Raw genomic sequence first — 24,506 nt, forward strand, 5'->3', positions numbered from 1 at the left:
TAAAAATAGGATTTATTTTTCATATCAACATAGGTCCGATTCTGCTTTGTTTCGTAGCTACAGGGTGTTAAAGCCTTAATTTTTCGATTTATTTTAATTTTCTTCCAAGTACTTTTAGCGTATTCAAATGAAATTTTGAGGGTAAAAGTTCCTATAAATCGACATATTTTCAAGCTAAAAAAGTGTCGACATATTCACCAGGGACGTGCATATGGGTTATCACTAGAATATTTTTCTAAGAAAAGCATGTACGCCACTAACTTTTTTCTCTTGTTAGCGAAATAGTGTAAGCAGTTTAATGCCGATTAAAAGTTGTCTCTTGATATTTTGTCGATTTTGGCCGCCTTGGTGAGATAAACGCAATTTTATTAATTTGCCTTGATCCAAGTCTAATAGCAACCTTTAAAAAAATTTTAATATCGTTAACTTCTGAAAGCTTTAAATAAATACTCATTGATTTCTCATAAAAAAATTGAAAAAAAGTTTCTATAAACATGGGTATGGAAATGCATAATTTTAGAATTACCTACAGGATGTTAAAACTTTTTAAAATTAGGTATTTTGTAATTAAGTTGAATACCATTATTTTTTTTTATTTGAAATTGCTCTAGGTTGGGCTAATGATAATAGTAATAGTAACTAATAGTAATAATATTTAATAATAAATTAGAGTTGAAATATATAATTTATTAATTTTTAATTTTATTAATTGTAATTAATTTCGTTTATCTCATCAAGGACAAAATATTAGGAGATAACTTTTAACTGACATTAAACGACCTACACAATTTTGATATTAAAAGGAAAAAGTCAGTGGCGCACATGTTTTATGATGAATTTATCGACAGTTTTTTAGCATTAAATTATGTAGCACCTATAATAACTTTTACCCTCAAAATTTCATTCGAATCATTAAAAGTACTTGGGAGAAAATTATAAAAAATCGAAAAAATATTAAGACTTTAGCACCCTGTAGCTACGAAACAAAGCAGAATCGGACCTATGTTGATATGAAAAATAAATCTTATTTTTAAGTAAGAAATCTCCCAACGAGTGATGGCGCATGTTTTTTTAAACACTCTGTATACATAACACTTATATCTTAACTCGTGTAACTTCTATCATACTTTTAAACAATCCATTTTCATTTTCCAGCAATTTCTGAGGACTGTCAAACTCAGCAATACATCCATCATCTAGAACCATCACTCTGTCACATTGTAGAATAGACTCTAACCTGTGAGCTATTGTAATAATCGTGCAGTTTGCAAAGTATATGTTAATTAAGTTTTGTACTAAATCACTCATGCTACTGTCCAAGCTGGCTGTGGGCTCGTCAAAAACAATAATTTTATTTTTACTTAAAAACGCCCTACCTAAACAAATTAGATGTTCTTGACCGGTACTTAATTTTAATTCAGTCAAATTTATATCTAAGTTTGGAATATGTTTGGTTAGTGTTATTTTATCTAAAACATCCCAAATTTCTTTATCTGAATATATATCACATGGGTCTAAGTTTGCACGAACAGTTCCCTCAAATGTTAGAGAATATTGAGGTATTATTGAAATATGTTTTCTCAAATGTTGTAAAGATAAACTGGATATATCAACGTTATCGATAAATATATAACCTTGATAGTGATATAGTCTAAACAATGTAGATATTATGGATGATTTTCCAGCACCTGTCCTACCAACAATTCCAATTTTCTCGTTAGGATTAATAACAAAATTAATATTTTTCAGTACTTTTTCTTCGATATTGTACGACAAATTGACATCTCTGTACTCAATCTTTCCTGTTTTCATCCACTGTTTTGGCGTTTTGCCCTCCTTGTCTTCTTGCTCGATGTTTGTATATTCCATCACTCTTTCCACTGACGTCATGCATTGTTCCAGTTCGGCCCAGAGCTGGATAGACCACTGGAAGCTGTTGGTTAATTGAAAAACTTGAGTTACTGCCAAACCTACGTTCCCAACTGTGTTATCTGGAAGAGGAGTTATAAATTGAATTAATTCAGTTATAATTTTGAAAGATATTTTCACTAGGGTTGCCAGATTGTTATAGCTAAATTCCTGGAAGGCAAAAAAGAGCAAGGCAAAAAAAAGACAAGACAAAAAGACGGCAAAAATGCTCTTGCACTTTTTTTTTCATTATATTATTATATATTTCTTTGACTATGAAAATTTTAGCAATAAAATTGACGGATAAAGAAAGTTTTTCAAAATTCCACCTTTCTGTGGTCTAGCCCTAACCTTCTACACTATACAGGGTTAGGCAATAGTGCGTCGGGCATCTGTAGCTCCTAGAATAAACAACTTCGGAATTTTGTTTAAGTGCAAACCTAAAGTATGTACTACGATGTATTTCAGGAAAATATTTTAACTTTTATAGGGTGGCTCAAAAAAGTGTGAGTGGATCTGGATGATTTTTTTTAAAGGAACACCCTGTATATTATTGCATTTTTGGCTTCCTTTCAGATCACTTTACATAATCCTAAGATATGAGTAAATATATTTCCATAGTTTCAGAGATATTAATAAATAAATATAAAATATATATTTTTCAGGCTTTCTTAAAAAAATTATTAAAAATATAAGAATTTTCCTGAAATCAAAACTATATCAGGTATATACTTTAGATGGTCTGTGCTTACCTTGTTATAAATATAGTAATCGTAAATCATACAGAATGTTCAAAATTCTACGCCAAACTTTCTAAAATATAAAACAATTTTTCTTCGTTTTTTTAAATGGAACACCCTGTATATTATTTTTTCGATAGATGGAGAATTAAATAATAAACATTTTTTGTATTTAGAGTATTTCAACATTTTTAACGGTTTCAGAGATATTCGCGGTTTTATATTTCATATTTTCCAGAGTAAAATTTTATCAAAGCCACCCAATGATTTTTCTCTGGTATTTCATCGTTGAAAGGGTCATACGAAACAATACTGCGTGTATCTGCAAAACCATTAAACATTTTGAAATACTTTAAGTACAAAAAATGTTCATTTTGTAACTCTCCATCTAATAAAATAAATAATATACAGGAAAAAAAAAAGAAAAATTATTTTATATTTTAGAAAGTTTGGCGTAGAATTTTGGACACCCTGAATCATTTAAGATTACGATATTTATAGAAACGTTACTATAGATCATTTAAAGTAAATATCTAATAGAGTTTTGATTTCAGGACAGTTCTTGTATTTTTAATATTTTTTTTAAGAAAGTTGAAAAATATGTATTTTTAGCTCTGAAAAATATATATTTTTTATTTATTTATTAATATTTCTGAAGTTAGGTGCCCGGTGGCGTAGAGGTACAGGGTGGGTCAAATTCGACGCTTTTAAATGGAAACACCCTTTTCTGTAGGAGATAGACGAAAACTAATATAGGTGTCTGGAGCTCAATTTTCATCAAAAACATGATGGTGAAAACCGCACATCAATATCTGTTACCGTTTCGGAGTTACGGGGTGTTTTTCAAAAAATTTTTAACAAATGGCTGTAACTTTTTTGCTATGGAAAATTTTGTATTTCTATGAAAACATTTCCAAAGCACCTTTTTACGTAGAATCTAATGGTTTAAGTATAATTTTTTTAAAATTAATAATTTACGAGTTATCAACAGAAAAATTGATTTTTTATTTGGGACACCCTCTATATTTTTAATTAACTGAAAATAATTTAAAATTACCTTTCCAAAAATATAGCACACTTGATATTTTGTTATAATACCCTTCGAAATACAGAATTTTTAAAAGTTCGGCCACTTTTAACTAGTAGGCTTTGGACCCCTTATTGATGATATGCCCTTAATGGAACTCGAAAACATATTTTTCCAGCAAGACGACGCACCGCCTCTGAACGCTGAAGTTATCAGCAAATTTTTGCAGCCAATTTCAAGAATAATTGAATAGCTAACCAAGATCCCAGCCGTTGGCCGTCGAGGCCGACTGACTTAGTGCCCATGGATCTAATCCTATGGATATATTTGCGGAAGAATAAAGGTTCCTTATTCTTCCGTATAATCTCGACAAGAATTAGAAATACTTAGCAGTTATGAGAGAGTATCTTTCACCCCCACTGAGTTAATGATTCCGCGAGAAATGTTGAAAAAGTGCCCCGTGTGTCCATAACAGAAGACGGTCGATATGTCGAACACCTGTAGCAAAATCTCATGTCTTGGTTTGCTATTTATTTTTATTGTTATTAGATATAGTTTTTAAATGTGTTGATGTTGGTTAAATATATTTTAAATTGTTATAAAATTCTGCATATCTCGTAGCAAATATTATTTCCGTTTTAATTGATGCTCACAGATAGAATTTTTTTGCATTACAGCCAGTGCCGTTCAAAGCCTACTTATTTAAAGCGGACGAATTTTTATATACTCTATATCTCGAAGAGGAAGCGAGCAAAATATCAAGTGTATTATATTATTGGAAAGGTAATTTTAAATTATTTTCAATAAATTAAAAATATACGGGGTGTCCCATATAAAAAATTAAATTTTCTGTTGATAATTCTTAAATTATTAATTTTAAAAAAATTATATTTAAACCAATCAATTTTACGTAAAAAGGTGCTTTGGAAATGTTTTCATAAAAATACAAAATTTTCCATAGCAAAAAAAGTTACAGCGATTTGTTAAAAATGCATATTTTTGAAAAACACCTCGTAACTCCGAAACGGTAACAGATATCGATATGCGGTTTTCACCATCATGTTTTTGACAAAAATTGAGCTCCAGACACCGATATTAGTTTTTGTCTATCTCCTATAGAAAAGGGTGTTTCCATTTAAAAGCGTCGAATTTGACCCACCCAGTACAGGCTCTCGTCTACCAATCTCAAGGTAGTGGGTTCGAATCCCACACCTGGCAGTTCATCAGCCGACTATTTTTAATAAAATAAAAATAATTTGGGTACCTAGGTCGACTCAGCCTTAAATGAAAACTTGGGATTCACAATCCTGAGGATAGGTGGTTGAAGCGTAGTGCTAGCCATATTACCTTCCTTGTATACCTAACGGCTCTAGTATGGCAAGCTATCCCTTGCTACTCCCAAGGCGTTAAACGCTATACAGGGTGTCATTGAAATGGTGTAATAAAAATCAGGGGGTGGTAGTACTCCTAAAAATAGTAAAAAAAGTTCCTATAAGTATAGGGCGGAAAATGCATATTAAAGGAGTTAGGGGCACTGAAAGGGTGAATTTAAAAAACGGTTGTTTTGAAATTGCAGGTTTAAAAAACGAGATAAAATTTCGAATAAAAATCCTCTGCCATAAATTTTGACCCTAAATTAAATGGTGATACTGAAAAATTATTTGGAAAAGTGGAAAGGGCAGTTTTTGCAAGGGTAGGGGGTTGTTTCGTGAATAACTTTTTTGAGATTATGTTTTTTGCAACGTGGGTTCATTTTTTGAAAACTACATACTTTTTCCTATAAAAAAAGGTACTCTTGTTGCACATCGCCTAGAGTCCTAGAGCGATGGTTTTCGCGAATATTGAAGGCAAAGAGTTTACTCTGATGGGTTGCTAACTGGTTAATCAACATAAACTTATGAAAGTTATGGCATGGCGGTTCAAAAGTAACCAAGTAGTTATCAAATAATTAATTGGAAAGGAAGCCAAAATTGCAATAATATACAGGGTGTGTTCATCTGAAGTTTTGTTATTATAGGAGCTACAGATGCCTGACGCACTATTGCCGGACCCTGTATAATCCGATATAAATATATACCTGTATCCATAAACAAAAAGGCAAGAATAACCATAACAAGGAATAATGCGCCAGTAGAGTCAAGGGCATACCCAAATGCTCTCGCTGCTGTCGTTTCCATGTATGCGGATGAAAGGGCCACGTTCTGATGCTTATCGAATTCGTCTTTCAGCAAGGGCTGTGCTTCAAATGCTCGGACGGTGGACAAACCTTCCAATGATGCGTTTATGTGCCCGATTAGTGGACTTCTTGCTAAAATAAATTGTAGTTTTACTGTTAAATTATTCCCAGTTTCCAGTATTTTATTTTTAATTAAATATTCAACTAGCACTACGGTAGATTATATTAGATTTATGGGCTGTCCACAACGAGAGGATACGCAACAGTGACAGATATGTCTGTCATTTTTTAGATGTCGTCTGTCGAAATCTTACCCGAGTTGTTGAACAGACTATAACATGTAGAATGTACAATGAATGAAAGGGGGAGGTAATCACCGCAACCCTAAAGATCTATTGTTACCCTTTCTTGAGTTATAACTCATTATGCAGTTTATAACTCATCATACAAGGAGATCTTCCTGCTCTGCTGTAGAAGGGACAGTTCCATCCTCTTCTGACAATAGCTGTTCCTCTTCCGAGGACTGGACATCTTCCTCCTACGAGGGTATACACCTTCCCACGGTTGGGTTTGGCCCTCCGTGCCCTTCACAGTCGAGAAACTTGTCTCCGGCTTATGTACCCGTAAGGAGGCTGGAAGATCTGTCTCCGTTTTCTCCACCTCTTTAACTTGGCCTCTCCTTAGAGCTGGCCTTATATAAAAGAGGATATATCCCTCTTTCTCTGTTGTCTTCTTGGATTTGAGGTCAATTCCTATAGTCAGGACCTCATCATGGCCCTCCACCATTGAGTTGATGACTCGCCTGCTCGATGTTCTTACGTTGGAGTTCTGGCAAAGCTGATAATACGTCCCTGCGTGTCTCCCGATGTTGGACGGCTCTCCATCCTGGCTTTTTCTCTCGTTGCCGGAGCAGAGGTGAGAGGTTTTCGCTCTCTCTCCCTTTTGTCCTTTGGTGGAGATGCACCAGGCTGTTTCGTGGTTCCTTTACTCTCCCCTTTTTCGAGGAGTGTTTTCGCTTTTCCTTTCTTTGGAGCAAATCCTTCGTGGAGCAGTCGGAGGTATCTCCGTAGTTCTGCTCCGCTGAGATCTACTCTCAGCGAGTCGTGTAGCCCGCCTGAAGAAAGTAGAGGAAACGGTAGCTTATGTAGCCTGTTGGGTCTAGAGGTAGGCTCCCGACCCTTACAAGAGGAGTGGGTTCGGTTTGCTCTTCTGTAGTTCCCTTTGGGGTTGGCCCCTTGGATCTTGCACTGTTAATGTTCTCAGTGTTGTTAGGGGATTCCTTCCAGCTTTAACGCAATGGTCGGTCTGCTTCTATTGAGTCCCGCATGTAGAAATAAGGGAGAGAATGAATGAATGAGTGGGAGGGGGGTTAATCACTTCGACCTTACAGATCCATTGTGTCCCCCTTTCTTGAATCATAACTCATCATACAGTCCCAGGGCTTTGACAAAAGCCAGTATCTGGAACGGTTTTATAGAGGGTAGTTCTCCATCTCCAATATCAGTCGTACCAAAATTCATGGCACGAATGGTTGTCGTCTCGGCGCACTCAGTGATGAGGTGTACTGGTGTTTCACCATCTTCCCCACAGAATCTGCGTTCGCCGTTTCTTCTTAGTTTCAATCTACTGAGGTGTTCATTGAGGAGACAGTGTCCTGTTAAAAACCCCGTGACAATCCGAAGATTGTTCTTACTCAGACCCAGGAAGATCTGTGATTTTTCTTGATCATAAGCCCTCAGAAATAAGGGAGACGAGAATACAATGAAAATTGGGTTTTCAATGTTCAGTGTGTTTCAAAAGAAAAATGAATTTCTCTTTCGACAGTTTTATTACTCACTTAAAGCAGATAATCTTGTCAATGCTCTGGCTGCAGGGATGTAGAAAGTCCTCAATAATACCAAGAGTACAATCATAAAAATAGATATAAATAAAAAGATCTTGTTTACACTAATAACCAAGACGAGTACTCCAGCTACAGCAAGACTATTCTGTAAAAAAATAAAGAAATGTTATATTCCTATCATATACATTTATTAAAACTGTTCACAATTAATTAATTTGATTGCTAAAAAGAACTATACATAGTGTCCCAATATTCAGCGAAACAAGATAAGTTATTCATACGCAATTTACTTTTATACGAAAGTAATTTGTTTGTCCGTTAGGGGGAATCAATTAAAAAAAAGTGACATTTTATGAACCAACATTCCATACCAATGATTCTGATTTCACAAAAAAAATAGGAAGGGTACGGGGTGAAAACTACCTTCGCTCCTGCATAAATTAAAAAGTAAAAACTACAACAACCACTGCTACTACTACCACTTTTTGTTTCTTGTAAAATACGCTACCTTTGGAAAAATAATGTTTTTTCAAAACTGACTTACAAAAAATGTTTTTTGTCGCATCCAGCGTTAAAATCTACTTCTACTGCCATTACTCGCTGACGAGTATTTGATACGCATCAGAAGATGGTTACGCAAGGCGTTTTCTTTCATGAGCTTTTCTGTGACTGAAAAGCCCGATACATGATGTTATCTCTCTTCCGCAGTCCGGACATTCAAAAATCTCATTACTATGTTGTCTCTTTACTTTTTGGTTGTCGTTGTTAACAGAGTTTACAATTCTTCTCCATTGCGTTCTACTGTGCGCCGATTTCTCCCACTGATTCTGCATGATTATCCCTTTTAAGTTTTCATGGGAAATATCCTTATTATTATTGCTCGGTACACTGCAAGTTTCGGATTTTGTGCTCAAGTCATGATTGTAGAAAACCCTGTCTTTTAATTTCCAGAATGCTCTTGAGGCGCTGCTAATCATGTACTGAATTTCAGAGTCAATATTGGCCGTTTCCGAAATCAAACTACCGCCGAGGTAATTGAATTCCGCTACATATTCTAATAGTTATTCTCCGATTTTACGGAATTGTTATGATTTTTCAGGGAAGTGCACATGATTTTTGTTTTATCGATGTTCAGTTTAAGGCCCAAAGGCTCGTATGCCCAGGTACATATATGTGTACGGCTTTTTTTGTAATTGCTGTAACGTTTTTGCAACTAGAGCGCAGTCATTAGCATATTGGAGTTCTGTGATGAATTTTATACATGTTTTTGCCCTGAGTCTTTATATGTTGACCACCCTCGTATCTGTATATACTGCTATTTCCTCTTTCCTGCAGTCTGCACTTTGCTGTTCTCTATAATACAGAGTGCTGCCAGGAATATGTTGAATAGGAGATGCGCGTTAATCTAGTATAGGCAGTGTCATAACTAATTTTAGACAATCAGCTACATAAATTTTAAATTAATAATTCACGTTTGGGTTTATTTTTGATTGATGCCCTCTAACATGGACAAATAATGCACTTTTGTATAGAGGTAATTTGCTTTTTATTCAAAATACCTACATTAGTTGCAGTTGTAGTAGTTCTATGTCCAAGGGACATCCATTGGGTCATCCTGTATACTTAAAGCAATGATATTATTGTAAACTTACCTTGATTATTTCCATAAACAAAAATGGAAATAGTTCGTCAATCAAATCCAAGTCGTAGGAAAATCTAAAACAACAGAAATATTTATTTCAAAGAATCAGTGCTATAGACTTATTCATTTGCATATTTTTAAAAACATTATTTGAATACAAAAGACCTAATATATATCTGAAAACAAAGAGAAAATATTCTTCAAATTAAAATATGCCCATCTTTAACAAATTTACCATCAAAGTGTTATTTTTTGCCAATATCTAAATGACTTAAAGATGGTAGGAAAAAGATAAAAAATATGTACTTTTAAATAATTTTAATAAAGTATTTTGAACTACGTTATACAGGGTGATCCGAACTGTATTGCGGTAACTTCGGCAGCATATTCTGCAGATAAAAATAAGTAAAAAAGTTCGTATAAATGTATGTCCTAAAATGCTTAGTTTCGGAGATACCGGGTGTAGAAGTTTCATTTTTATTTCGATTTTTTCCAAATAATTTCTGAAGTAACCTCAATATTTGGATGAAAATTGGTGTCTTTGAGTTTTTTGACATGAGAAATTTGATTTTGATGTCAGTATTACTCCTATTTGTAGAGGGCGCCACCTACATGTGTTTTAACTGTTTTGAAGAGTAATAACTTTTCGTCCGGATCTGTATAAAACTACTGAGTGAAAAAATATACATTTCCATGACTTTTTATGTAAAAAATGTCTCTTGCTAAAAATCGCTACGAGCAACCGTTCTCAAGATATTTAGAATGGAAAAGTCAATACATGTCATTATTGACAAAAAATAAATACGAGTAGAGATAGTTATTTGGCTGAAATAATAAATTTGGGAAATTTTTATATTTTTAAATCAATCATAAATTTTTCTTCGAAAAAATTATGATAAAACATTTTCTATTAAACTTTTGACACAAAAACATTTCAAATTTATGATTTCAGTCTAATAACTATTTTGTCAATATGTTTAATTTATGTCAATGATGACAGGTATTGATAATTTCGATTCCAAATATCTCGAAAACCATTACTCGTAGCGATTTTTACCAAGATTTTTTTACGTAAAAAACGTCATCTTAGGACATACATTTATAAGAATTTTTTTACTTATTTTTATCTACAGAATATGGAATAAAATTCGGACCACCCTGTATATCTACATATATTAAAATATTTATCTATAAATTTGTTTAATTTTTACCTGTTTAGTATATTTCCTATAAAATGATTATCCAGAAATGTTATGACACAATTCATAATACTGTGACACAGCGTTTTATGAAACTTTATAGAAGCATTCCTACAGTATGTCAGGAAGGCACAAGCTTTAATCAAATCTAGACCAGTTGATAGTCCTATCATGATCATATAAAGATTAAAGACAGATTGTGCTGACTTCTTCTCTTCATCAATAAGTACTGTGGTATTTGTTGAAGAATTATTTAATGAATCATGTTGATGATCTACCCTAAAATCAATATGTATAAAAAATTGTGTGTGCACTATGTGCGCATATTTGAAGTGAAACTTCTTACTAACAGCTGCTAAATTGAAGGATTTGAAAGACATGTTTGAAAAAGTGTAGTTTGAAATGTTGAGAAAGTAATAAATTAAAAAAATATATTTTTTACGCATAAAAAAGTAGTTTTTTACATGTAACAAGTTGCTTTTTACGCGTAAAAAATATTTTTTTTGCGTTTTTTTGCTCTCGGGGGTCGGGTAAAGGGGGTGTGTGGCTGAAGGAATATATATATTATATTTCAGAAATCTGCCTAAGGCTTATCCCGATCCTGTCGTGTTAAGCCAGGGGCGCATATACGGGAGGGGTAATTACCCCTCCCAGAAAGAAATTAATTAATAAGATAAAATTTTGTATAAAATAAAATTGTTACAAAAAAATTAATAATATAAATTAAAACAGAATATCCAAAACAAACCAAGTAGATTTTTTTCCACAGTTACAATACCTTCCAGCAAAAATTTAATTCAAATTTAGTACTTTTTTGAATATTCCCACTACCCCTGCCAGACTCAATCTCTAGATGCGCCACTGGCCTTATAACATAGGATACAACATTTTAATGAACAGTTCTTTCCATAAAATCACTAAAATAAAAAATATAAGAAATAATATACATGTACTGATTTCTTTCGGAAATCGACAACTACGAAATTATGAACCCTTCCCGGACACAAACGGTACATTGTGAGATAGGAAATTGTAGAGAGAAACAAGCCCTATAACATAGGATAAAATGTTTTAATGAACAGTGCTTTCCACAAAATCAATAAAATGAAAAATATACGAAATCATATACATGTACTGATTTCTTTCGAAAATCGACAACTATGAAACTATGAACCCTTCCCGGACACAAACGGTACATTGTGAAACATGAAATTGTAGAGAAAAACAAGCCCTATAACATAGGATACAACATTTTAATGAACAGTTCTTTCCATAAAATCACTAAAATGAAAAATATAAGAAATAATATACATGTACTGATTTCTTTCGGAAATCGACAACTATGAAATTATGAACCCTTCCCGGACACAAACGGTACATTGTGAGATAGGAAATTGTAGAGAGAAACAAGCCCTATAACATAGGATAAAATATTTTAATGAACAGTGCTTTCCACAAAATCAATAAAATGAAAAATATACGAAATAATATACATGTACTGATTTCTTTCGAAAATCGACAACTATGAAACTATGAACCCTTCCCGGACACAAACGGTACATTGTGAAACATGAAATTGTAGAGAAAAACAAGCCCTATAACATAGGATACAACATTTTAATGAACAGTTCTTTCCATAAAATCAATAAAATGAAAAATATAAGAAATAATATACATGTACTGATTTCTTTCGGAAATCGACAACTATGAAACTATGAACCCTTCCCGGACACAAACGGTACATTGTGAGATAGGAAATTGTAGAGAGAAACAAGCCCTATAACATAGGATAAAATATTTTAATGAACAGTGCTTTCCACAAAATCAATAAAATGAAAAATATACGAAATAATATACATGTACTGATTTCTTTCGAAAATCGACAACTATGAAACTATGAACCCTTCCCGGACACAAACGGTACATTGTGAAACATGAAATTGTAGAGAAAAACAAGCCCTATAACATAGGATTCAACATTTTAATGAACAGTTCTTTCCATAAAATCAATAAAATGAAAAATATAAGAAATAATATTATACATGTACTGATTTCTTTCGGAAATCGACAACTATGAAACTATGAACCCTTCCCGGACACAAACGGTACATTGTGAGATAGGAAATTGTAGAGAGAAATAAGCCCTATAACATAGGATAAAATATTTTAATGAACAGTGCTTTCCACAAAATCAATAAAATGAAAAATATACGAAATAATATACATGTACTGATTTCTTTCGAAAATCGACAACTATGAAACTATGAACCCTTCCCGGACACAAACGGTACATTGTGAAACATGAAATTGTAGAGAAAAACAAGCCCTATAACATACGATACAATATTTTAATGAATAGTGCTTTCCATAAAATCAATAAAATGAAAAGTATACGAAATAATATACATGTACTGATTTCTTTCGAAAATCGACAACTATGAAACTATGAACCCTTCCCGGACACAAACGGTACATTGTGAAACATGAAATTGTAGAGAAAAACAAGCCCTATAACATAGGATACAACATTTTAATGAATAGTGCTTTCCATAAAATCAATAAAATGAAAAATATACGAAATAATATACATGTACTGATTTCTTTCGAAAATTGACAACTATGAAACTATGAACCCTTCCCGGAGACAAACGGTACATTATGAGACAGGAAATTGTAGAGAGAAACAAGCCCTATAACATAGGATACAACATTTTAATGAACAGTGCTTTCCATAAAATCAATAAAATAAAAAATATACGAAATAATATACATGTACTGATTTCTTTCGAAAATCGACAACTATGGAACTATGAACCCTTCCCGAACACAAACGGTACATTGTGAGACAGGAAATTGTAGAGAGAAACAAGCCCTATAACATAGGATACAACATTTTAATGAACAGTGCTTTCCATAAAATCAATAAAATGAAAAATATACGAAATAATATACATGTACTGATTTCTTTCGAAAATCGACAACTATGAAACTATGAACCTTTCCCGGACACAAACGGTACATTGTGAAACATGAAATTGTAGAGAGAAACAAGCCCTATAACAAAGGATACAACATTTTAATGAACAGTGTTTTCCATAAAATCAATAAAATGAAAAATATACGAAATAATATACATGTACTGATTTCTTTCGAAAATCGACAACTATGAAACTATGAACCCTTCCCGGACACAAACGGTACATTGTGAAACATGAAATTGTCGAGAGAAACAAGCCCTATAACATAGGATACAACATTTTAATGAATAGTGCTTTCCACAAAATCAATAAAATGAAAAATATACGAAATAATATATATACGTGTACTGATTTCTTTCGAAAATCGACAACTATGAAACTATGAACCCTTCCCGGACGCGTATTGGCATTGTCTCCTATGGTACGACGCAGCCTTAGAAAAATGTATGCCGAATCACGGAAGACAATGTACCACGATTTGCGAATAATAGGCTCGACATTCTCTCCTGCATTAGGACGCCACGCGCTGTATCTTAAAGCGTCTAAGTACAGTAGATATTGTCACAAATTATTTTCCCGTTATGAGGGGCGATATCTACTATATAAAAATGCAATTTGCGTGACGTGACACCTTAAGCAGAAGTGCTTTTTTCATTTATTATTTCATAATAATATATATAAAAAACATGGTTAGTGACATTTGAGTGGCAATATCTACTATGTAAAAATGAAATGTAAGTCTTCTGCTTTATTTTATTGCTTCGTAACAATACATACAAAAAAACATGGTTAGTGAGATTTTGCATTAGGTGTGTTTTTATTCACGTTTGCTGATAAGTTCCTCCTCTTTTTGGTTACCTGTTTAACTTCGTTTTTTGAGGGTCTACCTGACTGAATCCTCTTCGCCCCAGACGTAAATCTAGGTCGAATTTTACATCTGGACTTGGATGTAGGCTGTACTCCAATTTGCCGTCCGCGGTTGTAACAATATTTTTTCGCGATTTTCATTTGGCAAAAATATGACTGTACTTGTGTAGCAGTTGTTAACGGGCTAATTGTAAGATTAATATTATGTATTGCTTTAGTTAAGTCGCTATTTGGATTATTAAGTGCAATTTCGGAAGTTCGAACAAAATTGGATTTTAAAATAGTCACTTCACGTATGTGCAGGGGATCAGACGGCCCTTCAGTGAATCCTATTCTTTGAATTTTAACTGATTTTTCTTCTTCGATATTCATTGGTATGTTTCTACTTTGTTCAATATTTTCAGTGTAATTATCACTGAGTCGATCACTTTCGTCTGAAAAAATTCTGTAAGTGTTTGGGTCCATTTTATGTACAGGTTTCGAAAACACTAACAATGAAGTCTACAAGAGCACATGCATTAAACGCTTTGCAACGCATTAAACGCATGCACAACATAATTGTTTGTGTTATAACTTAATTTATTGTGTAAGGACGTCTTTTCTGAGGCATAAACACCATTCTGTTCTTCTCTCCCAAATTGATACAAGGTGACTCAAAAATAAACCCAAGCTGGGGATATTTTTTGGATGCATTCTCCCTTAATATTACATCGTATTGTGTTTCGGCTTCTTCAATGCAGGAAGAATATAATATGCTTTGAAACATTTTCATGATTAGCATTTTCGGAGAAAATAATCTACTGTATTTAGCCGCCTCAGTATACAATGCGGCGTCCTAATGCAGGAGAGAATGTCGAGCCTATTATTCGCAAATCGTGGTACATTGTCTTCCGTGATTCGGCATACATTTTTCTAAGGCTGCGTCGTACCATAGGAGACAATGCGAATACGCTTCCCGGACACAAACGGTACATTATGAGACAGGAAATTGTAGAGAGAAACAAGCCCTATTACATAGGATACAACATTTTAATGAACAGTGCTTTCCATAAAATCAATAAAATTAAAAATATACGAAATAATATACATGTACTGATTTCTTTCGAAAATCGACAACTATGAAACTATGAACCCTTCCCGGACACAAACGGTACATTATGAGACAGGAAATTGTAGAGAGAAACAAGCCCTATCACATAGGATACAACATTTTAATGAACAGTGCTTTCCATAAAATCAATAAAATGAAAAATATACGGAATAATATACATGTACTGATTTCTTTCGAAAATCGACAACTATGAAACTATGAACCCTTCCCGGACATAAACGGTACATTGTGAAACAGGAAATTGTAGAGAGAAACAAGCCCTATAACATAGGATACAACATTTTAATGAACAGTGCTTTCCATAAAATCAATAAAATGAAAAATATACGGAATAATATACATGTACTGATTTCTTTCGAAAATCGACAACTATGAAACTATGAACCCTTCCCGGACACAAACGGTACATTATGAGACAGGAAATTGTAGAGAGAAACAAGCCCTATAACATAGGATACAACATTTTAATGAACAGTGCTTTCCATAAAATCAATAAAATGAAAAATATACGGAATAATATACATGTACTGATTTCTTTCGAAAATCGACAACTATGAAACTATGAACCCTTCCCGGACACGTGCTTGGATTACGGCTTGATTAAGGTTTGCAGAGCTTCAGCATTTGCCCTAAAATAGCGAGCAATTTGTTACAAAACCATATAAATTATATATCACTGTAATCACAAAACTTCAATCTATTTACGTATTGGAACGGAATTTTAAATTATGTCTTTATTTTCGAGAAAATTTAGTCCAAACGTAAAGAATATTTTGTTGATGTTTGATCATCAAAATCTTAAAAATAAAGAAGTTGTCTAAACATGTGCTACAATACGGATATAGTATAATCCTTTATTTTTAATTTCCTTCTTCATTTGCGTAAAAATACCTAGCAAGTTTTACATAAAACGTTAAATGCCGAACGCTTATTTTGCTACTTTTTCGTACTAGTGAAATGGACTCTTAATCTTTTTATTCAAAGATTTTAACTTACTTAGAAAACACTTTGTTTAAAAAATTTGTCAATAAATTTACAAAATATTTACCATTTAGAAAGAAGTTTCTCGGAGTAGCTCTCTGTGAACTGGGCGCTGACAAAAATTCCAAAAATAAAAGTAAACATTACTACTCCACCACCAAACTTGATATACTTCACATAATGCGTAAAATCCACATGCCCCATCTGTTTCTCCTCGTGATAGATATTTCTAGAAATTTCATGGAGAGAAACATCGTTATTGTGAACGCGGTTTTCTTCCAAAAAGTTAGTTTTAGTAATAATCTCCACCGGTACTTCATCAGTTGCTGATTTGATTTTAACTTCACCCCTATCAATGATAATTATTTCCTTTGCATATTTTAAGTGATCGAGGTTGTTGGTCACGAAGATAACGATCTTGTTCTTAAGAAAGTTTTTCAGACAATTGCTGATAATGGCTTCCTGTACTCGAACGTCTAGGCCCGCTAAAGGGTCGTCGAGCAGGTAGATGTCGCTATCTCTGTAAATTGCTCTTGCTAGATTTATTCTTGCTTGCTGGCCTCTACTGAGGTTCAAACCACCATCTATGGAATAAGAAATAATTTATTTCTTTTCAATAATATTTAGTAATAAATCAAGGTGTATTTTGTTGCATTACAATGGCAATCTACAGGGTTGTTCACCACATACGACACGGAGCATTGTAGCTAAACGATTAGATTTTTACAAATTGTAAGTTTTGGGTTTGTTGAAGGACTATTAGAGCTAGTAGTGGGAACTATCGAATGAATACTATCGAAACATTCGATAGTTGCAATTCATTCGAATAATTCGATAGCTAGTAAAAAAACATTCGTTGAAAACTATTCGAATAAAAATTATCTAATAGATGCGTCACAGCAAAAACCATTCATTTATAAAATTCATTCATTTATAAAATTCATTCATTTATGAAATTCATTTATTCGTCAGGATCCGTTATAATAAAATATTAACTGGATTTTAGTTGTCGCCCGGCGACGTAGGTTTCTTTCCGAGAAACCCGACAGGCGGTCGGTGGCAATGCTATGAAAGAAGCCGGCATCTTTGATTTTTTGCGGAGTCATATAAAGATAAGGACACATTATTTTTTTATTGAGGTGCTAGTATTTACATAGAAAATACATTACGAAGGGCGCTGTTGCCATGTATTGGTATTAGTTGATATTAGCAAAGAATATTATTGTTTGGCTTTAGTTAGTTAGGGATAGTATGTCTATATATTTTGCATTTTTTTATTAATATTCTGTTGTTACACTGCAATAATATTTGTTATTTTGGATGTAGGAAAATGATTTTTAATGTTTTTAAGTCAAGACTGGTTTAATAAAAATAATAATAACAGTAATAATTTGTTATACCTATTAACAACAAAATTTAAAATAATTTAAAATAACCATTTTTTTTACGTAGTAGCAAAATATAAACAACAAATTAGATGTCAAAATGATTTATATTAGATCCTATTTAAAAATAATATAGTCTTTAAATTGTTTGTGGGCAACGTTGGTTTATTAAATAATAATAATTACAGAACTAATTTGTTATATTAACAACAAACTTTAAAATCATGAAATATAAACATTTATTAATTTTCTAAGCATGCAGTGTAATGGAAGGAAAATATAAATAAACAATTAGAAATCAAAATTATTTATATTAGGTACTTTATATTACTATTTAAAAATAATATTTACTTTTACTGGCATTTACTTTAAAAAATAAATGAAATATTTCTTTGCAAAAAACTACATGTAAGAGAATTAGCATAAACAAAATACAAACATCGTTAACTTTTTTTTAAATTGGCACGTGTAAAACTTTCAATTTAATTTTCACACCCCATAGTTTGAGTTCGATAACCACATTTACTTAACCACATTACTTAAATATATATGATTATTAAGTTCAACTAATTCATATTATTAAAACATCTAAAATACAAATATGTATTTTTAAAATTAATTCTAAGTTCATCTCATCTCTCTTAAAAATTGCTACTTCTCAAAATTTCCCATTAAAAAATAGACTATATATATATATATATATACCAAATAAAATAAAATAATTGAAAGATCGGGCTATGGAAAATCACACAAATTATCGGAAAAATTTTGACACCTGCACACGCACACAATCGTCAATTTAAAAAAACTACTATTTTAGTATTTTAAATATTTTAATAAACGCAAAAATAGCACAGTATTTATAAGGTGAAGTAATAAAAATTTGGAAGAACTAATAATGCACTGACGCACACAAAAGTCAAACGAATACGAATACTAAATTTCATTTATCAAAAGCATTCGATAGTCGGAGCTCAACGATAACCATTTAGTTGCACGGCGAGGTTGTCACATATGCTTTAGTATACAAATGAATGAATGATTTTATTCGAATAAAACCATTTGATAGTTGAAATCATTCATTCAGTAACCATTCGATAGTCTAATTCATTCGATAGTTCCCATCGCTAATTAGAGCTACAATTTAAAAATATTTTTACAAGATACAGAGCGTCCCAAATAAATAAAAAATATCAAAGTTATATTTTTTTAAATGGAACACCCTGTATATTATTACATTTTTAGTTTCTACGATTAAAATAAAGGTGAATTTGGTTAAAGTTTACCGCATTTTAATCTTACCGTTTTTGTAATATTTAGGTTTTTGTCACAATACAGTAATAATTTTAATGCTTCATTTCTCTAGGCGTATTTAAGTTTTCAAAACCAAATATTGCACTGAAGTATTTCTATTTACTAACTTTTATGTTGCAATGATAAAAATTTTACCAGCTTATACAGAGTTTCTAAAAATTTATTTTAGATAATTACCAGCTTTAAACGGCAATAACTTGTTTAAATTAAATGAAACACCCTGTATATTTTATGAGAATCAGATGCACAATTTAATTGTCTATCAAATTGTATCATACCATTTTTACCGATCTCTTCAAGTTTTCGTAGAAAATGCATTTTCTTATAATTTGGACCTCATTGGTCTAAATTGGACTAAATTGGAATATTGACATTTCCGATTATTTTTAAAGATGTAACAAATTTTTAAAGAGTACAGATACTAATATTGTTCCGTTGATTAATAATAATTGCTCCAAATACTAAAAACATAATTTTGTATGTGTATTAGACCGTGTGGTAAAAATTAACACCTTAAAAATGTTACTTAATTTTTAATTTTTTGACGAATAATTATTTATAACAACAGAGACGTTCATTTTCATAACTTATTATTATATTGATTTCTGATTCAAATCCACATTTATTTAGAACGATTTATTAACTATCACAATTAAGTATGTAATTAATTAATATTTGGGCGGAAATAATGGTGGCAAACAGCACCGGATCTAGAATTTTTTTGAACCGGGGCAAAAAATTGATTGTAGCGCCCCCTCTCCAGCGTTTGCAATAAATTAATTTAAAAAACTTACAAATATCTAGATATAGGTAGGCATTTTTCGTAAACGGGACAGAATTAGCCCTTAAGCTTCATTCAGAACCTCCGAATTAGTGGAATAAATTAGTGGTTTCAATTAGCGTAGAAGTTTGTTCTTTTAATTTCAATGTAAGCATTCAGAACGTCTAAATTAGTGATAGCCATTTTCAATAAGTAGAAAAAGTAAAGAAACTATTAAGTTTTCCACTAATTATACTTCAAATTTTGCGGGAAATTTAATTTTGGCCATTGCTTATAGCATCCGTCAAGAGAAATCGTGGTTAGAAATCAAAAGTGTATTGTTTTATAAGCTAAATATTTGGCTTTCTTTATGGATACAACTGACTACCGCAAGCTGTTGCAAGGATATCTTAGGTCCACCGCGATGGGCATCAAATATGGCCGACTTAATTTCCGGTTTATCAGTGCCGAACTAATTTTATTTAAAAAATGTAAAACTATGATGTAGGGTAGACGTGGGGTAGACTCAATAATTTTTTTTTATTTTACGTTGTGAATAAATGTTGGTAGTTATTAAAATTGTTATAAAAATATAAAATTCTAATAAAAATAGATAAATTATAATAATTATTTATAACCATAAACATCCGATACGCTACTGAAGCAGGTAAGGCAAATTGACGTATCTAAATTCTTTGACATCTAATCTTTGACAAGTAGTAAATAAAAGCAAAAATGCAAGAAAAAATATATAATTAGTTAATTTAAGTGAATTTCATAAATGATCGGTTTACTATACGTATGTATATTATATAGTCACTTACTAGCGAAAAGTTGTTCCATTATTTCACTCGATTTTTGAGATCTACCACACGCTACACAACCAACTATTTTAGAGTCTTTTTCGATAAATCGCGATAGTGTCACTGTTAATTTAAGTTCTGTCACAATTTCCATCTAGATTTACTACCTTTATACAACTATCAGTAGTAGAATAAATAATAAATAACATAAAATAAGCTCCATAAAGACTGACAACTCCATAAAATTTCAAATCAAATTCAAATGTGTCAAATGAATCGTCAAACAGAACTGTCAAGGATCCCCACCCTAGAGTCCTTTTTCCGCCCACCATGCATGAATACATGGATAGCATTATGCTCCTTCCTTAGTCTTCTTATTCAAAGAATAAAATGAATACTTGATAGAAGAACGCAAGGTGCATACTAGCGCTTTGTGGAGCATTTTTTTTATTTTCAACCGTGTTATATTATATTATGATTTTCACGCCCCCTGACATTGGCGCCCGGAGCAGGTGCCCCGTTTTGCCCCCCCCCCCTTAGATCCGGGGTTGGTGGCTAAATTTGCCACATTATTGGTTTATTCTTTTATAAAGATTTAAATAGTTATCTTTTTGTATACAAATGGGCTACTAATATTATCGTTTTTAGCACCTGTACATGTTTGCTAGATAGGTAAAGAATGGTATAATATAATTTGATAGACAATTAAATTGTGCATCTGATTCTCCTAAAATATACAGGGTGTACCATTTAAATTAAACAAGTCATTGCTGTTTAAAGCTAGAAATTATATAAAATAAATTTTTAGACACTCTGTATGAGATAATATTATTTTTATTATTGCAACACAATAACTGATCAATAAATAAACTTCAGTAAATATTCAGTGTTAAAAACTTTCATGCCCTTAGAGAAATGAAGCCTTAAAATTTTTACTGCAATTTCACAAAATTGAAAATATTTCAAATACGGTAAGGTTTAAGTGTGATAAACCTTAATCAAATTTACCTTTATTTTAATCATAGAAACTATAAATGTAATACTATACAGGGTGTTCCATTTAAAAAAATACAACTTTGATATTTTTTATTTATTTGGAACACTCTGTATCTTGTAAAAATATTTTTAAATTGTAGCTCTAATAGTCCTTCAACGAACCCAAAACTTACAATTTGTAAAAATCTAATCGTTTAGCTACAATACTCCGTGTCGTATGTGGTGAACAACCCTGTATATGTGTACCGTAAAGCAGCGTAACTTTGGTACGATTTTTAAGGATTTTCATTTCTGATATACAGGGTGTTCCAGGCTGAGCGTGCATTAGAAGTTTCTAGAGAACCACAATATCCAGATTGGAGATTTTTTGCACGTCATTATTTTACAACGAGATTTATCGATTAAAAATATTTTTAATATGGCGGCACTTCCATAAATACCGGAAGTTGACATTTTTATTACATAGTACTTAAATTCTTTGTAAAATTCTATGAATATTGATGTTAAACACTCTATAAACACTTTATTTATTAAACACTTATATCTAACAATAACCGTTTTTGAGAAAAAAAAAATAAAGTTTTTGGACGAAAAAATCTACCTGTCAAAAAAGTTTGTATAGCCTAAAAGTCAAAATTAGTGATTACTACAGCTACTGTGACATAAAGAGAAGACATGTAGCTATCTATTTCAAAAATTAAATTGTTTATACGTCATATAATAATGGCGGTAGCTGTCATGGAATTGAGCGATTAAAGAATTATTATAAATCATTTTTTTTTCGAAATGGGAACCCACTTTTTTATTTCACTATTGAAAAGGTTTTTCAATTCGTTACTTTTTAACTATACATGTTCCTATACCTAAAATAAATCGTTTTTAAGTTATTTAACATTTAGTTTGAAAACGTATATATTTCTTTATTTTATCTAGCGTCATTTGACATTAAGTGGCAAACAGTCAGACAATAATTTATTTCCATCTGTCAGAACACGAATTATTTGAATTTGTTATATTATAAATACTGCTGCCTTAAGAGTTTAAAAAGTAAATTTATAAAAATATATCTCATATTTTCCCTCTTTAGTGATATCTAATAGTTGATATTATTAATTATTAATAATATACCGTATGATCGAAAAATAAACAGCGCAAAGTTGGCTTGGAAATGATGATCGATAACATACTGCTTTTTGAACAAAGTGTCACAATATGACATGGTCAGATCTATTGTTTTACATCACTTGACGGTTAAAGTCATAGGAAATTCGTTGAAATCAAGAAAAATATACTCTTTAAAACTAAATCTTAAATAACTTAAAAACGATTTATTTTAAGTATAGGAACATGTATAGTAAAAAAGTAACGAATTGAAAAGCCTTTTCACTAGTGAAATGAAAAAAGTGGGTTTCCATTTGAAAAAAATTATTTATGATAATTTTTTAATCGCCCAATTTCATGACAGCTGCGGTCATTATTATATGACATTCGAACTAGTAGTGGGAACTATCGAATGAATACAATCGAAACATTCAATAGTTGCAATCCATTCGAATAATTCGATAGTTAGTAAGAAAACATTCGTTGAAAACTATTCGAATAAAAATTATCGAATAGATCCGTCATCTGCCTTGAAATATTGTATTCTAGTAATTCGGCAGCAAAAACCATTCATTTATAAAATTCATTCCTTTATGAAATTCATTCATTCGTCAGGATCGATTATAATAAAATATTAACTGAATTTTAGTTGTCGCCCGGCGACGTAGGTTTCTTTCCGAGAAACCCGACAGCGGTCGGTGGCGATGCTATGAAAGAAGCCGGCATCTTTGATTTTTTGCGGAGTCAGATATAGATAAGGACACATTATTTTTTTTATTGAGGTGCTAGTATTTACACAGAAAATACATTATGAAGGGCGCTGTTGCCATATTTTGGTATTAGTTGATATTAGCAAAGAATATTATTGTTTGGCTTTAGTTAGCATTAGGGATAGTATGTTTATATATTCTGCATTTTTTATTAATATTCTGTTGTTACACTGCAATAATACTTGTTATTTTGGATGTAGGAAAATTATTTTTAATGTTTTTTAGCAAAGACTGGTTTAATAAATAATAATAACAATAATAATTTGTTATACCTATTAACAACAAAATTTAAAATCATTTAATATAAATATTTTCTTTTAAGTAGTAGCAAAATATAAACAACAAATTAGATGTCAAAATTATTTATATTAGATCCTATTTAAAAATAATATAGTCTCTAAATTTTTTGGCAACGGTGGTTTATTAAATAATAATAATTACAGAACTAATTTGTTATATTAACAACAAATTTTAAAATCATGAAATATAAACATTTATTAATTTTCTAAGCATGCAGTGTAATGTAAGGAAAATATAAATAAAAAATTAGAAATCAAAATTATTTATATTAGGTGCTTTATATTACTATTTAAAAATTATATTTACTTTTACTGGCATTTACTTTAAAAAATAAATGAAATATTTTTTCTTCGCAAAAAACTACATGTAAAAGAATTAGCATAAACAAAATATAAACATTGTTAACTTTTTTTTTTAAATTGGCACGTGTAAAACTTTCATTTTAATTTTCTCACCCCATAGTTTGAGTTCGATAACCATTTACTTAAATATGATTATACAACCACATTACTTAAATATGATTATTAAGTTCAACTAATTCATATTATTAAAACATCTAAAATACAAATATGTATTTTTTAAATTAATTGTAAGTTCATCTCATC

The 24,506-nt window shown here is 31.5% G+C and overlaps 1 protein-coding gene across 2 annotated transcripts in view; it reads right to left on the reverse strand.

Moving 5' to 3' along the window:
- Positions 1-1,012: 1,012 nt before the first annotated feature.
- LOC115881412 (probable multidrug resistance-associated protein lethal(2)03659) overlaps positions 1,013-24,506 on the reverse strand; it is a 53,103-nt gene continuing 29,609 nt past the window's right edge. For both annotated transcript variants that reach the window (XM_030898883.1, XM_030898874.1), the window contains 6 exons: positions 16,540-17,056; positions 10,548-10,814; positions 9,347-9,410; positions 7,689-7,839; positions 5,753-5,983; positions 1,013-1,991 (listed from right to left, as the gene is read on the reverse strand). In XM_030898883.1, the coding sequence (XP_030754743.1) occupies positions 1,096-1,991; positions 5,753-5,983; positions 7,689-7,839; positions 9,347-9,410; positions 10,548-10,814; positions 16,540-17,056 (2,126 nt within the window). In that variant the 3' untranslated portion in view covers positions 1,013-1,095. The remainder of the gene's footprint in view (positions 1,992-5,752; positions 5,984-7,688; positions 7,840-9,346; positions 9,411-10,547; positions 10,815-16,539; positions 17,057-24,506) is intronic.

The sequence above is a fragment of the Sitophilus oryzae genome, unplaced genomic scaffold, assembly GCF_002938485.1.
Source record: "Sitophilus oryzae breed Bouriz unplaced genomic scaffold, Soryzae_2.0 scaffold_1110_pilon_pilon, whole genome shotgun sequence".
NCBI classification, from domain to species: Eukaryota; Metazoa; Arthropoda; class Insecta; order Coleoptera; family Curculionidae; genus Sitophilus; species Sitophilus oryzae.